Raw genomic sequence first — 17,799 nt, 5'->3', positions numbered from 1 at the left:
AAGGAAGGAAGGAAGGAAGGAAGGAAGGAAGGAAGGAAGGAAGGGGAAAAGAAAAGAAAAGAAAAGAAAAGGAAAGAAAAGGAAAAGAAAAGAAAGAAAGAAAGACAGATTTTCTCAATTCTAGTAGCCATTTCTAGAGCTTTTTCTATATTCTGTAACATTGATAGGGCTGGTGGTAAGAATGACTTTCTATGACTTATGCACTGCCATTCATCATGTTGATTCACAGGACCAAAATATGTAAAAGATTCTCAGCAATTTACAAATCACTGATTTTCTTAAATAAAAGTTAAAATCAAAACTTGTTGTAATTTATTTTATCTTGCATATACATATTTTTTATTTCTTCTTTCAAAAACTTTTCTTACATTGTGAAAAATGAAAGGTATTATTTGTATAATTTTATCTATAAACTTAGGCATAAGCATTATTTCTAGCAAAAGAATAAAATGAGAAAATAAATCATGTTATATTTAAACATGATTTAATTTGATTTTTAACATCATAATTTAAATTTATTTTTAAACATTAGCCAGCATTAATATTAACTACTTAAAAATGTCAATAACAACTAAATGATATGAAGGAATACAATCATGTAGACAGAATTAGAGAAATGGTAATAATAGTTAACAGTAATAAATTATACTTAATTAAATTTACACTCTTGTCTCCTGCAGGCCTAAGCAAAAAACTTTTAACTCTTCTGAAATGTTATTTTGAAGTCAAAAATTCAATATAATTATAGTTCAAGGCTAGTTATTTATCCAAAGCCCTTGACTATCACTGCAATTAGCGAATTATCATAGTAAATACTGAATTCTATGGAGTTTTATGTCTTTTTTTGACAAAAAAGGAAATAAATAAAGTAAATAAAAGAGATTGAACCTCAGTATTTACTAACACAAACCTAGAAGAGGAGGCTTTCTTTTCACTAAATTCAGCCCTCTACATTTTGAGACAAGAACCTGGGTTTTGTGTTTTATTTTTTCAGTTTTTAATGAAATCCTTATTAACTGATGCTCACACCATCATGGAGGTTACAGTTATTTTCTCAAAGAAGTTACAATTACAGAACAAAGATCACTGTGGCATATCTTTTGAAGACCACATATGGATAAGTTTTGCATCAAAAATATAAAATTATCCTCCTTCCCAATTATATATTAAGAGAGACACATATAAAACAGCCTGAAAAAAGGAATAAACATGAATCTTATCAAAGCAGTATATTAACTTGTATACAGAATAATATTATTTTAAATCAAATGAAAATGAGTAAGAAAAGAGTCTTCATTTCATTGCAAGTGGTGATTACTCTTAAGTAAAAATTGCACCTTTTGCTCATCTAGACCTTTGGCTTAGAAGAAGCAACATTTGATAAGATTTATTCACTTTTAATAAAATTATGTCATATAGATACTTGCTGTTAATTTTGGGTTGGGAAAGAAATATCTAAAACCTCTCTTAATTGTGTAACTCCTTGTGCATTTTGACCCCAAAATTATCCTTACCTTATTCAGTGCCGTGTCATGTAGAGCACAATCAAAGGGCACCACCTTCTTAGGAAGATATGTAGGGAGTCTTTCATACATGTAGACACAAAGCATGAGCATCAGGATTGGATTTGGGTCACAGATGTCTGTGGCCTAGTTTCAAAGAAGATAAATTGAAATTAGAGGATGCATTAGTTAGAGTTCTACATAGGTAGAGAACCAATAGGATATATATCTGTATATATGCACACGCACACACATACACACACACATATATATATATATGAATGGGAATTTATTAGGAAGAATTGGCTGAACAATCACAAAGGCAAAGTCCCACAATAGGCTGGCTACAAACTGCAGAATGACAGAAGCCAACAGGGGCTCCCAGGGAAGCCAGAAGCATGGCTCAGGCCAAGTCCCAAATCCCCCAAACCAGGGAAGCTACAGTGCAGGCCCCATTCTGAGGCGGAAGATTGAAAGCCCAAAGGAGGCTGCTGGTGTAAGTCCTAGAGTCCAAAGGCTGAAAAACCTGGAATCAGATGTCCAAGGGCAGAAGGAGAAAAAAACGCATCCTGCTCCCAAAGGGAGAAAGAGATCATGACAAAAATAAAAAAGAACAAACAAACAAAAAAACAAGCAAACTGAATATCCCCCTTCTTCTGCCTCTTTGTTCTGGCCACTGCCACAGCCAGTCAGATGGTACCAACCCACACTGAGGGCATATCTTCCTTTCTCAGTCCACTGACTCCTGCAACTATCTCCTTTGGAAACACCCTCACAGACACACCTAGAAACAAAACTTTGTCAGCCATCTTGGCATCCTTCAATCCAGTCAAGTTGACACCTAATATTAATCATCAAATAAGATAAATAGATAAAAATATAAAAAGAGGAAAAGCATAGTAAATCAATTATTGAATTACTTTTAAACATTTAAAATATTTGTGATTGGCAATGACACTGAAATATAGATACAGCAATAATACTGCTCTGAATCAGAAGAGCTTGACCTAAGTGTTAAAAAATAAATGTATCCTAAGCAGATCACTGACCTTGTCCTCTCAGACTCTGTAAAAGCTAGCCGGAACTCAGAAGAACACTATACTCTAGAAATTATGACTAATGTGACTATTACTCCTGAAGTTAAAGATGGCAAGAGATTTTCAAGCAAAAGCCCATAGAACCAATGGCACATTAAATGGGCTTTATAGAATCCTTGAACTTCAAATATGCTGTGTTTGATGTGAGGAAAAGGGTGTATTTTTTCAGAAAAGCAAATTACTATAGGATGAGGAGATAGAGAAGCATAGTGTTTGTTCAGTAAAGAAGTTCCATTTGAGCCATGCATAAGAAAAGATGGGACAATTAGTGAGAAAAAAGACTAAGGAGTGCCAGACTACATTGTGGAGGTCTTAGATGGCAAGGTGAGGAACTTGATTTCTGAACGAGAAATAACATAAGAGCAACAATTCAGGCAGATCAGGTAGGAGGCAGTTGAAGAAGTACTTTTCCCAGAACAGATAAATAATAAGGCAGAGGATGTAATTACTCTGATAAACAAAATACATTAGTAATGATTACCGGAGTATATTTGAGATAAAATCCAAAATTACAGCTCTATGATATCAGGACTATAAATGTAGCCAGAACGTAAGCTGAAGCCAAAAAGTAGAGTCAGGAACAGAAGAAGATAGAAGCAGTGGGGAAAAGTTATTCACAGCACAAAAGTATTGGGGTTGGTGTGAGGGATTCCAAGACACAAAAAACACCATTAATAGACAAACAACTCTGTCAGTGTCAATATACAAGGAGCTCTCTGCACTTCCACAAAATGGAAATGAAGGTCTGCTATGACTTAATGGCACATACTCAAGTTAACAACTGAACAGGATCTGAGCTTGGCCTAGAAATACAGATAGTGTGAAAACCAACGAGACCCAGCGTGCTATGTGGAACTAATGCACTTGATTCTGAAATTTGGCAGCAGTTTTTAGAGAATAATGATAGCCCCACTGATGATCTGCTAGTCCACATTTCCTCATGCTCTCTTATTCTTCTTGGGAAAATAGAAGGGTTTGTTCTTTCTTGTTTTGTTAATTAGAAGTAAGGCTTACTAATGAAGGTGCCTGGGCAGAAGACTGACAGAAAGAAAACTGGCCTGCCTTAGCAGGGTAGAAAGCTAACTGTGAGTATAATGTGAGGAAAACTTGGAAATATACCAGGACCATAAAGTTTCTCATCAGTATTTTGTGGTCTCACATTCTTTAATAAAGATGACATTAGTAAATAGATGTAGAAAAATGATTTAAGATAAGAACAAAATTTATTTTTATTTATTTTATTTTTTTTTTTTTTTTGAGAGGGAGTCTCGCTCTGTCGCCCAGGCTGGAGTGCAGTGGCCGGATCTCAGCTCACTGCAAGCTCCGCCTCCCGGGTTTACGCCATTCTCCTGCCTCAGCCTCCCCAGTAGCTGGGACTACAGGTGCCCGCCACCTCGCCTGGCTAGTTTTTTGTATTTTTTTAGTAGAGATGGGGTTTCACCATGTTAGCCAGGATGGTCTCGATTTCCTGACCTCGTGATCCGCCCGTCTCGGCCTCCCAAAGTGCTGGGATTACAGGCTTGAGCCACTGCGCCCGGCCAAGAACAAAATTTAAAAAGGCAGAGTTTAATCGTCACATCCATTTTTGAAGCCTAAGAAGGTACATTTTTAAGTGAAGAATGTGTACCTCTGCTGGACCCTGTGTTTGGAATCAGCCTGTAGGGTATGATCTGAAGAGGGCTATCTAGGGTGACGGGAGGTGTGTTTACTGGGGAAAAGAGTAGTATTAATGGCAGAATACTCTGGGCTCAAGTCTAGGATGAACCAAAGTCTTTTGAATCATGTTTTAGTGTGTACCCCATAAAATGGTATAAATAGCAATATAAAATTTATTTTAAAAGCTAAACTTTGAAAAATCCAGCAATTTGGCAATTTAAAAATATGTTTTTAATGGGAAACTATATTTAATAAGACATTATACTGAAAAACCAAATAAAAGAGCATTCTTACCTTTCGTCATACATTTAAACAAAAATGACCTAAAGCAATTAGACTTTCATTAACCTTAGGCTAGAAAGCCAAATGTTAAAATAAGTTAGGTTTATTTAAAACAAAAATTTCATGTGAAAGTACTTTTAAGGACATAATCATTATTTTCGCTACATATATCTAACCAAAAATAACGTCAATTGTGTTGGTCCTTTTTTTCCCCTTGATGACAATGTTTTCCTACTAGATTAACAATATGCAGGAATGTAAACAAACAGAAAAAAATCATAAAAATCATAACAAAAAAATCAAGAAATCTGGTAAATTAATTCAGGTCCTGCTATGACACAGAGCCATGCTCTTGATTAAGTCAATTGAATTTCCTGGGCCTCAGTTTCATCATCAGTAACTAGAAGGGGTGATAAGATCTTGAGTTTTATGCTGGATGTAATGTGCCATAACTTTAAGGTATCACTAACTTTCAAACAAGACACCAAATATAATTAGCAGTACACTACGATATACTAAAATCCTACAAAGACAGTTGTTGATTGCCCTCCCAACAACCATTTTCTCCTTTCTTCTTTAGTAAGAACCTCACTTTTTTGTGGATATTCTTTTTTAAAAATTTTTAATCAACCACTGGTTAGCCACAAGAATAGGATTCAATTCTGGCCAATGATATGCAATGCGGAATATGCTGTGGGGGCAGTGGGAAAGGTTTACCTTCTGGAAAAGGAGAAGCGCAAGAAAAGATACCACTCAGCCAGCCCTCAAACAGAACTGTATGAAGGTGTTATGTGAGACTTCTGCAGAAATTTGGGAGTTACTTGTGTAGAGTCCTAAAACAAAGCTAGCAGGTCAAGAATGGCTGAGCAAAACTGAATCTCTGATAACTTTGTTAAAAAACTGAGCAATTATCCTTATAACCTTTGATCGCCCGACTATCTTTTTATAAAATATTAAATTTCCTTATTTTAAACCACTTTTACTCAAGAATTCTGTTATATAAAGCTGAAAATTTCCCTGTGATTGTGAAGGTTAATTTTAGGTGTCAATTTGACTGGATTGAGGGATACCTAAATGGCTGGTGAAGCATTGTATCTGGGTATCTGTGAGAGTGTTTTCAGAGGAGGTTGAAGCTGAGTCAGTGGACTGAGAGAGAAACATCTGCCCTCAATGTGGGCAGACATCATCCAGTCAGCTGGGGCTGGAACAAACAGGTAAGAAGAAGGAGGACCCTCTGCTTTCTCTCCCTTCCAGAGTGAGACACCTTTTCTCCTCCAGTCCTTGGACATCAGACTAGGTTCTTCAGTTTTTAGACTCTCAAACTTGCACCGGTGCTCTCTGGAGGCTCTCTGGCTTTTAGATTTGGACTAGGGGCTGCACCATTGGCTTCCCTGATTCTGAGGCTTCTGGACTGAGTGATGCCACCAGCTCTTCTGTGTTACAGCTTGCGGGCAGCCTATCATGAGACTTCTCTGACTCTGTGTTCACATGAGCCAATTCCCCCTAATAAATTCCCTCTCATATATCCTATTGTTTCTGTGTCTCTAGAGAACCCTAACAAGTGATAAAAAAAAAAAAAAAGAAACAAAAAAATTTAAGGACAAAATTAGATTATCTATTCACCTTCAGCTCCAATCACTACTCATTAAATTATGTGTAGCAAAGCTCCATAAATGCTTATTATATTTATTTTGTTATCTATCTTTGCATGAGGGAATAAAACATGCATTCTATGCTGTAGTCAAACAATTCCACAGGATTTTTGCTTTAAATAAAAATCATGTCATGGAAAGGAGATTATTTAATAACTGCATATTCCTACTGGCAGGATTCTCCAAAAAGACATAACATTACCCCAGTAACTTATGAAGCTAATTTTCAGGCTGCAATTAGAAACATAATAAAGAAGAAACTTAAGCATTAATAATTAAGTCCACTGCTGAATTTTACAGGATTCAAGGGTGGACCAGTACAAGCACCAGCATTAATTCATTACGTATAAGTTCATTAGAGGGTGATGGTTTTAAATCTTCCATTTAGTGTGGTTGGTAAATCTGGGCTAATAAAGAGTTAGGGCATTGGAATTGGCTGATAAAGGTTTGGTCATTATCTGCTAAGCCGACTTTCAATTACTTCATTCATCAAATCTTGGACAACTTTTCCGCATTTTTATCTAGTAGATACTTATTTTTAAATTATTTTTTAACTATACAATAAAATAAATATATTGAGCCAACACATGTGAGGAAATCAAAAAGCAAAGGACAGAGTCACAATGTGTGGTTTTTCTAAACAAAGGTATTTTAAATTTCTTGTGAACTCCTACCAAACGCTCAAGGATCAGCTTAAACTCTAAGTGTTCTGTGCAAATTTTCCTGGTATCCTTTTTAGAGTGACTTCTCACCCCCTTTGAGTCTCATAGCATATTATTTCTATGTCTATTGTGACATTCACTGTCACTTTGCATCAGCCTTGTTTCATGTAACTTGTGATTATTATTAGTCTGCAACATCTTTCAAGGCATGAGTGTAGTTTTGTCATATCTGTACCCCTGAAGGATGTATCCTGTGTCTTTCATGAGGGAGGTTAAATAATTTGTTGAATTTATGGGAATTGTAATATTTTTATTCTTCAAAACCAAAGTCTTTTATTAGACTTTGTCCTTAAAACTCTACTATTATAACAGAACTCTCTGACTAAAATTATTGATTGCAGTTTCCCTTTACAATTGTACCAAAAAATAAAAATAAATGAAAAGAAAATGAAATAAAAAGAATACAAATATCAGGAATGGTACAAAGTAACATTAACATGCAAGTGACTTTAATACAAAGAAAAAAGTGAGCAATTATAAAACTCTTTTCTCCAGTGGTATAAGATATCATTTTGGGCACTAGTATCATCAATCTTTCTGGATCACAGAATGAAAAACTCAGAGTTAGTTATAACAGTCTTTGTCTAATGCCCTTCTTTTGTGGCTGGTCACCAACTCTAGCAAACTTCATGATTTTTCCTACATCAGCTTATTATGTTTTAATCCTAAGTAAAATGATATGAGTAGAGAAAGCAATTACTGTACTCCTTGACCAGTTGAAATTGCATTCCAATTGGTCTGTGTTCCCTGTTATCAGTTCCTCTCCTCTCAGTCCATCCTGACCATTGTTGCAAGAGGAAAGGCCTTTTATCCCCCATAATTCCCACAGGACAAATTCCTGATTTTTAATGCTGGTATTCAATATCCCAGTACATGCCTGTGTCTCTGTTTCCAATACCAAACTTCAACTGGGGAAACCTAGTCACACAATTTCCTTAACATATGTCACTTTTTCACACTCTACATTCTGTTCATGCTACTTCCTCTGAGCAAACAACTTCCTCTCTTACCACTACCAATGCAAATCCAATTCACCCTTCCAGATCCCAATTAGATTCTGTCTCTTCCACAATGTCTTTGATGTATCAGGCTGCATCACATTGATCTCTTCCTTCATCTGAATTCTATACTTCATTTTTTCCATACACCATTAATAATAAATAAGTAGAACATTATCTTTTAACAGACAAATATCTTCATAATTTAATGAATTTATATATTCAAAGTCAGGAATCATTTATTTTATCATTTTATTGCCCCTAAGTAACAAACAAAAGGTTCATGAAATAGTAAGCATACAATATATTTTTGAATATTGCTATTGAGGTGTTGATGTGAAAAGCCAAATAGAATTACAGCTTGGAGGTCAACATACAATTAAAATGTATATTGCCATTATGACCTCTACACAAACATTTATTGTAAAACTAAAGTGAAAATTTATTTTTGCTACTAAATTAGAAGATAAAAATATGACATCTATATTTAAATAAAAAAGCTCTTTTAGTTCATTCTTAGATTTTGAGTAATGATTATAATTCACTCAATGTCTATTTTTGGGGTTTCAGGCACTTGGACCGTAAGAACTTTCCTATTATGCACAGCTGGATGTGTATAATTGTACAAATTTTAAAATATCCAGTCGATTTCTGTGGAGTCATATTTCAAATTCTACATTTTAGCAATGTGTCATCAAAAGCTTGTTTCAATTTAAATTTTAAAAAGATGAACAAGCAATATTACAAATGAGTAAGCTATCAAAAGAAATTTATAAAATGTTTGCAGAACGTTTAATATAAAGGCACCCACCTGTATTTCCATGTCAAAGTCAATTTCATAAAGAGTATTTATAATAATCAGGCAATTGTGCAGATACTCTTCAGGACTTTTTGGCCGTGTGTACATATTTACAAAATGAGACTCAATCTGTAAAAAAAAAAAAAAAAACTCAAACCTTTTGGTAATGGAATAAAAAATTCTGTTTTTAAGTGTTCTCTATAGTTAGGCAAAGAATCATTTAAACATTAATATTTATCAGTAATAAATTATTGCAATCAAAATGCAAGAATAAACAAAAAGGTAGTGCTAGCCATTCAGATTCAGGTGTTTGACTTGAATGCAAGACATTTGAAAGTTGCTGTTTACAGAAAATATACTTCAAATTTTAATCACTAAGTTTTTTCAAATAATAGAAGATCATTATGCATAACAATGACTCTTACCAAGAATGGGCAATAGGCTCCCAATTGTGTTGCAAAAACAAGACCATCTGAAAGATCTTCATCAAAATTTACTATCCATCTCTCAGAAGGGATAACATCTGTTTCAAAAAAGAGGGAGAGTAAATACAACAACAGTTTTACTTTATTAAAAGATACCTATGGAAATTTGAGCAATAGTAAAAGAAAATTTTGCTTCTGCCTGGAAAACAAAAAGTATATTATATTGGAAATAAAAACAAATTTTAAGATTAATACTATGAGAGTTAACTGTAAGGCTTTATAAGCAATTGCAAGCTGTCTTCTTTATTTCTATATGAGCTGCTTTGAAAAATACACTACAATGTGGTAATGGAATAGAAATTCAGTGTTCCAAAATTACCCATTCTATTGAGTACCTTGAGGTTCAAATGTTTAATCAATGATCATCAACATGGGTAAGGAGACTGAAAAGGCATGGAGTTACTTGTAACTTTAGAGTGCTAGTGCCAGTTTCTTTATTTCTTGCAGAAATTCATCCACATGGCAGAAAAGTATGTGAAAGGAATTCAAGATTTATGGCTTAAAGAAACCAAAATTGACCTATAAAAGGCAATACAGGATGGAGGAGCAGTAAAAGGAATTCTCAATTACAGACATGATTACTATGCTGAGTCTGGAACAAAAAGAGGAAGTATTTGAATTTTAAGTGAATATCTGAAATATTGACCTATATTGGGCGGAAGCTAATTTAAACAGTGGAAATAATTGCTATGTTGAATGTGACATTTTCTTTTTCAATAAGTTTCCAAATAGCCTAGATTCTTTATGGTGTGAGACAATTTCTTGTCTGAAAACAAGGGGCAAATGGTGATCTTTATAAATTCCCTAAAATCTCTCTACTCCCATTTTCTGTGAAGAAGAAAAACCATGACATGATACACCCATGACATGTATATTAGCTTCAAAACCGGGATTGCTTTATACCTGGAATTGGAAGACTTAATTTTCTCTTGAATCACAGATGTCCTGGACACTTCACAGACAATTTCCAGTACTTTTTCATCTGAGAAGCTATGACATTGAACATTTCTATAGGATTTCTATAGCATATCATCACAAAATCAGTCTAGCAAACACAGATCACTAAGGATTTTCAACTAATGCATAGCAAACAACCTTTGTATTTTTCAAAGTATTATTTCCTGATAGAAACTTATAAATAACATTTTTGATATAAGATTCAATGTAATCGAATCAATGATTTTAAATGCACATTGCCAGTTGGCTGAATAATGATAACCTACATGTGCTTCTCTTTTTTGTCCAACTTTGATGTATAATTGGCAAATAAAGAGTATATGTATTTAGAACATAAATTATGTTTTGATATAAGTACACCTTGTGTAGTGATTCCCAAAATCAAGCTAATTAACATATTAATCACTTCACATAGTCGCTATTTTGTGTATATGTGCGTAGTGAGAATATAAGATATACTCTCTTAGCTAAGTAAAATGCGCTTCTCTGAATGTATATTTGCCACCCATAGCTATCAATAAAAGCAAAATATTTCACTTTTATAGTTAATATTTATTTTTCTATGGACTGGAAGCAATGATAACTTTTGATCTGATAAAGGTAATTTGCTAGCCTTTTACATTGACAGAGAGTCAGTTAGCAATGGATGTAGACTGTATCCACCAGACAGCACATCCTTGTCTTGTACAGACATTAGAGGAGGAACAGAAATTGCCTTGAAGGAGCTTAAAATCTTGTTGCAGGAAAATCAAATCCATAACAGGAAAACAACGAATTAAAAAAAAATCCCCCAATCAGAAGTCAATGAATACATAACAATACAGCAACAACTAATTGTTATCCCGTTATTTCCAACTCCACCAATCACAACTCAGGACCACAGAATTCATTATGATACCCGCCCCACCTTATTTTGTCAACAGTAAAAAATCTCAATCTCATTATCTAAAATATTTTTACATATTGGTTAAACCCTAGGATGTATATACAGTGCTTTCAGAATTGCAAAGCCATACCCCTGTGAAAAACTAGAGTAAGGTGTGTTTGTATAGTTTTTTACACCTTTAGTCTTAGACCATACAGTCATATTTCTTTACAATTAAATAAGCTCATTTCTTTTTCATTACCATCAGTGAGGCTGTCCAACATTTGTAACCCAGTTATATTCATTTGTCACAGCCTGCATTTTGTCCTTAATTACTTACATATCTTGGTTGATTTTATAAAATTACTTACACTAGCATTCACTCTTTGTGGTACACACTTATAGGAACTTGAGGAACACATTTTCATGTACCTGCCATCACATTTCCATATAGAAAAGTGTGATCACCCCCAAAATTCCAAGGGGCTGCACCGTTGTAGTCAATCTCTACCCTCATCTGTTAGCACCTGGCAAACACTGGTGTGTTTTTAATCTCAACATCTTCACCTTTACCAAAATGCCATAAAACTTGAATCACACAATATCAATATGTCGTCTTGTGGGGGTCTTGTTGTTTTGGCTTCTTTTACTTAGTGAAATTCATTTAAGATGCACCCATGTTGTGTGAATCAATAGTTGTTGCTATTTTCATCGTTGAATAGTGCTGTATTTCATGGATGTCACAGAGATGAGGTATTCATTCATCAACTGAAGGGCATTTGGTTTGTCTTCAGTTTAGAGGCAATTATGAAAATCCACTATGAACTATCTCATGTAGGGCTTACTGTGATCAGCAATTCTTTTTAAAAAAATTTGTTTATTTCCATAGGTTTTGGGGGGAGTTGGTGGTATTTGATTACATGAGGAAGTTCTTTAGTGGTGACTTGTGAGATTTTGTTGCACCCAGTACCCAAGTAGTATTCACTGAACCCAATTTGTAGCCTTTTATCCCTCACTCCCTTTTCACCCTTTCCCCGCGAGTCCCCAAAGTCCATTGTATCATTCTTATGCCTTTGCGTCCTCATAGCTTAGCTCCCACTTACAAGTGGGAACATACAATGTTTGGTAATTCTAATGTATTTTGGTGAAATAGCTGGAAAAGAGATTTGTGGATTTTACAGTAATTGTACTGAGCAACTTATATATGCCTTTTTTCTATCTCTCTATCTTTTTTTGGTGATGTATCTTTTCAGAAATTTTGACTACTTTTCAAATTTGGTTGTTTATTTTCTTGTTGGAGAGTTCTTTATGTATTCTGCATGCAATAAATTTGTGGAATATAATATTCAAAAATATTTTCCCCCAGTCTGTAGCTTGTCTTTTCATTCTCTCAATAGTATCTTTCACAAAGCAGAAATTTTAATATGGTAAAGTCCAATACATATAGATATGTATATACATGTATATATGTGTATATACATGTATGTATATAAAAGTTGTGTGGGTTTATATTTAGATCTATGATCTACTTTGAGATAATTTTAGTACAAAGTGTGAGGTACAGGTCAATGCTCATTTTTTTACATATGCACCTCCAATTATTCAAGTACTATCTATTGAAAACACTAGCCTTACTTGATTTAATTGCTTTTGCACTTTTGTAAGCAAAAACACCCAGTTGATTATATTTGTGTAGATATATTCCTTGTCTCTCAATTCTATTCTTTTGATCTATGCATCTATTCTCTTGTCAATACCACCCAGTCTTAATTATTGTAGTTTCAAAATTTCTTCCACCTTTTCAAAATTGTTTTGGCTATTTTAATGGCAATGCCTTTATATATACATTTTAGAGCCAACTTATTTATATCTATCTATAAGAATATGTGATGGTATTTTCACTGGAATTGAATTGAATCTATAGATCAATTTGATAGCCTAACAACATTTAGTCTTCCAACGCCATGTGCATACTATGTATTTCTCTATTGAGTTCTCATCGATTGCTTTCATCGGTGTTTTGTAGTTTATAGCATATGGATATCTCTAACTTATTTTGTTATACATACTCATAGTAAGTACTTAATATTAGATACTTAACTAGTTCTTCTATGTTAAATGGTATATTTTTATTTTAAATTCAAATTGTTTATTGCCAATATATAGAAATATAATTTAATTTAATTGTATAGTGATCATATATCCTCTGACTTTGATAAATGCATATAGTATTTCTAGGAGCTTTTTATAGATTGTTTAGGATTTTCTACTTGACAGAAATGTTGAATTCCAGTCCCTTTCTTGGGGCAAGAGGTGGTTTGTTATTTTCTTTTTTTTCCTTTTTCTTTCTTTCCTTTTTTTTTTTTTTTTTGAAACTGCAATTAGTATTCACCAGAGCCCTTTGGGTGACAGTATGTGTTGTCCTTAAATTAACATAGATGAACACATCTGTTCTATAAGGTATTGCTATGGTTTGAATGTCCCTTCTAAATCTCATGTTCAAATTTCATTGCCATTTCAATGGTTAATACCAACCAATAGAGGTGGGACTTTTAGGAGGTAATTAGATCATGAGAACTCTGGCTTCATGAACTGAGTAATGCTGTTATCTCAGGAGTATATTAGTTACGTTGGGAGTTTGGCCCTCTTTTTCTCTCTTTCTTGCGTGCTCTTACTTTTTATCATCTTCTCTAGCTATGGGATGCCGACCACAATGTAATAATGCAGCAAGAAGGCTCTCATCAAATGCAACCTAATTATCTTGGACTTTCCAGCCTCCAAAGTCATGCCCCAAATAAACTTCTATTGTTTATAAATTACCCAATCTGTAGTATTCTGTTATAGCAACACTAAATGGACTAAGACAGCTATACAGAAGTCGGAGTGAACTGCCTGCCCCTACACTAGGTACTAAGGAGTGCACATTCTCCAGACTCACTTTAGTCATTTCTGTGAGCAACAGGTGAAGTTTGTGGAGTAAACACCTGCAAGAAGATGCAGAATCTATAACTGTGGCCACTAGGAGCTTCATGATCTCTCAGTAGTGTATACTTGGCCTCTACCAATACACCAATCACCCTAACTCAACTATTCTTAATGGTGTCTATCTCTATCTACAAGTAGACCATTGCTATCATCTCATTTCTTCCAGTAAAAACCAACTCACCCTTTGTTGTCCTACAATCTCAGCTTTATGTTAAGGTTCAAGAAAAATAGAGAATTTGCTGTTGGTCTGACCTTCGTTGTTGTTATAAGGGTGGGAGAAAACAGTTTCCAGTTCTCTATCTCCCTGGGTAGAAACCAGGGCACCTATTTTTGTTCAACCCATCACAACTTTGAATCTGCTTTGATATTATTACTTGTTGAATACCAGTAGACATGGGCTGTAGATGTTCAAACAAGGCTCTCAGTAAGAATAGGATGACAATGATTCTTCCAAGGCGATGTTGTGAAAAAGTAAAGACAAAACTTCAAAGCTCTTCCCTAATCTCTGATCCTACGCCTGTATCTTGTCTTTTATACTCAAGGCTGCTGCCAAGCCCTCATCACAGTTTATCACAGCTTTGATATATCAAGGATTTTCTCTGCTTTTATGATAGTTCCTCTGATATAAGCTACTCTCTTTTTTTTTTTTTTATTATACTTTAAGTTCTAGGGTACATGTGCATAACGTGCAGGTTTGTTACATATGTATACTTGTGCCATGTTGGTGTGCTGCACCCATCAACTCGTCAGCACCCATCAATTCATCATTTATATCAGGTATAACTCCCCAATGCAATCCCTCCCCCCTCCCCCCTCCCCATCTCTTTTCTATACTCCCTCTAAGGATTTGCTACCCAAAGTGAGCTAAGTGAATCAGCAGCACCTACATCAAATGGAAGCTTGTTGAAAATGCAGAATTTCTGGACTCACCCAACACCTAGCAACATATAAAAGCATGTTAACAAAATCTCCAAGTATTCATATTATCATCTGAGACGTGTTGGTCAATGGTAGTTTTTTTTGGAGAGAGAACCAGCACTCTCATATAGTTGTCATTTGTCAGAAATCAGAAAATCCAGGTGATGCTCCGCACATTTTCAAAACTTTTAATTTGGAAGTTATGTTTTTATCCAGTTTTACATTACATCACTTCTGATATTCAGGTATATTTAAGTAGTAATAAAAATACTGTTCTTTATAGTATTATGAATTAGAGATGTGTTTATTAAACACAAAATTTAATCAGAAATTTTAGAAAAAATAAGTCAATTTACTTATGAATATAATAATTGTTACATGAATTTTATGTTAGATGACTATAATAGTACATTTTTATGAAAGTTATATTAAGATATAATTCACATAACACAAATTTCATGCAATTCAGTTGTTCAATTCATTGTTGTTTAGTATAGTCATATAGCTGTGCGATCATCACTACTATCTGCTTTTAAAATATTTTTATCAACACATAAAGAAACTCAATACTCATTAACTGTCACTTCTCATTTCTCGCTTCCCTCATACCATGGACATAAATGAATCTACTTTCCATCACTATGGAGTTGCCTATTATGGACACGTCATAGAAATACAATTATAAAATATGTGCCCTCTTGTGTTCTGCTGTCTTTTATTTAGCATAACATTTTCAAGGTTCATTCATGTTGCAGAATGTATAAGTATTTCATTTCTTTTTATTGCTGAATAACATTCCACTTTGGGAATATACCACATTTTCTTTATGGACATTTGTGTTTCTAATTTTTGGCTATTATGAAAAATGCTGCTGTGAACATTTATGTAAAAGTTTTTTGTAATCATATATTTTCAATTATCTTGAGTATAAACCAATGAGTACACTTGTTGAATCATATTGCTAATCTATTTCTCAAGAGACTTTTTTTTTATAGTAGTTTTGCATTCACGGCAGAATTGTTCAAAAAGGGCAGAGATTTCCCATATACTCCCTGCCCCCATGCATGCATAACCTCTCACATTAGTTAATCTAATTTTAACATTTTGAGAAACTGCCAAACAGTTTTGCAAAGTGGTTGCATCATTTTACAATCCTTCTAGCAACATATGAGGTTTCCGATTTCTATGAATCCTTGCCAACACTTGTTACAGTCTTTATTTTTTAAACTAATAAATTTAATTTCTGTGGCTACATAGTAGGTGCATATATTTATGGGATACATGAGATGTTTTGATATAGGCATTCAATGTGAAATAAGCACATCATGAAGAATGGGGCATCCATCTCTTCAAGCATTTATCCATTGAGTTGCAAACAATCTGATAACATCATTTTAACAAGTACAGTTGTTATTGACTATAGTCACCCTGCTGTGCTATCAAATAGTAGGTCTTATTCTTTCTAGCTATTCTTTTTTGTACCCATTAACTATCCCCACCTCCCCCAGCCTCTTACTACCCTTCCCAGTCCGTGGTAACCATTCTTCTACTCTCTGTCCATGACTTCAGTTGTTCTGATATTTAGATTCTACAAATAAGTGAGAACATGCAATGTTTGTTTATCTGTGCATGGCTTATTTCACTTAACATAATGATTTCCAGTTCCATTCATCTTGTTGTAAACGATAGGATATAGTTCTTTTTTGTGGCTCAATAGTACCCCATTGTGTGTATGTACCACATTTTTTTTTATCTCTTCATTTGCTGATGGACACTTAGGTTGCTTCCAAATCTTAGCTATGGTGAACAGTGCTGCAACAAACTGTTAAGTGCAGATATCTGTTCAATATACTGGTTTCCTCTCTTTTGAATATATACCCAGCAGTGGGATTCCTGGATTATACTGTAGCTCAATTTTTAGTTTTTTGAGGAACTTCCAAACTGTTCTCCATAGTGATCATACTAATTTACATTGCCCTCGACAGTGTACAAGGACTCCCTTTTCTCCACATCCTCACCAGCATTTTTTATTGCCTGTCTTTTGGATACAAGCCATTCTAACTGTGGTTAACTCAGTTAGTTAATTTAAAAGTGAGACATCAAAAGTGAGTTTTGATTTGCAGTTCTCTGATGATCAATGATGTTGAGCATCTTTTCATGTGCCTATTTACCATTTGTATGTCTTCTTTTGAGAAATATCTATTCAAATTTTTTTGCCCATTTTTTGATCAGATTATTAAATTTTTTGTTCCTACAGAGTTGTTTGAGCTCCTTATATATTCTGGTTATTAACCGCTTATCAGATGAATATTTTGCAAATTTTTTCTCCTATTTCTGTGGGTTGTCTCTTTACTTTGTTGATTGTGTCCATTGTTGTGCAGAAGCTTTTACATTTGACTTTTTAAAAATTTTAGTTACAGAAGTTGGTGCCAAATGCTAACTTACTGTGATTTTGCTTTGCATTTGCCAAATTACCAATTATGCTGAACATCTTTTAATGTGCTTGTGGGTCACTTACTTATTTTCCTTTTAGAAATGTCTATTCAAATATTTTGCACATTTTTAAATTGGGTTGTCTTTTTATCACAGACTTATAAGTGTTTTTTATATGTTCTTCATACAAGTCTCTTGCTAGATACATAATTTTGCTATTACTGTGTCCATTGAAATATTCCTTTTTCTTCATTTTTATTTCATTAATATGATGTACTACATCGACTGGCATTTATGTAAAAACAACTTTGTACTCCTAAGATAGATTTCATCTCCTGATTATATTTTATTCTTTTTCTATATTGCTGGATTCTGTTTGCTAGTAATTTCAGATTTCCATGTCTATCTTCATAAAACATAATATAGGGCTTTTCGAATTTTGTTTTGA

The 17,799-nt window shown here is 34.1% G+C and overlaps 1 protein-coding gene across 1 annotated transcript in view; it reads right to left on the bottom strand.

Annotated features, from left to right (window-relative positions):
• The window catches only part of CFAP47 (cilia and flagella associated protein 47), a 455,808-nt gene that overhangs the window by 230,677 nt on the left and 207,332 nt on the right, over window positions 1-17,799 (bottom strand). Inside the window, exons 34-36 of the mRNA XM_011960616.1 lie at window positions 9,134-9,231; window positions 8,721-8,837; window positions 1,515-1,649 (exon numbers count right to left, since the gene is read on the bottom strand). Coding sequence (XP_011816006.1) covers window positions 1,515-1,649; window positions 8,721-8,837; window positions 9,134-9,231 — 350 coding nt within the window. The remainder of the gene's footprint in view (window positions 1-1,514; window positions 1,650-8,720; window positions 8,838-9,133; window positions 9,232-17,799) is intronic.

Source organism: Colobus angolensis, unplaced genomic scaffold (assembly GCF_000951035.1).
Source record: "Colobus angolensis palliatus isolate OR3802 unplaced genomic scaffold, Cang.pa_1.0 Scaffold518, whole genome shotgun sequence".
NCBI classification, from domain to species: domain Eukaryota; kingdom Metazoa; phylum Chordata; class Mammalia; order Primates; family Cercopithecidae; genus Colobus; species Colobus angolensis.
This window is presented reverse-complemented; position numbering and strand designations above follow the sequence as displayed.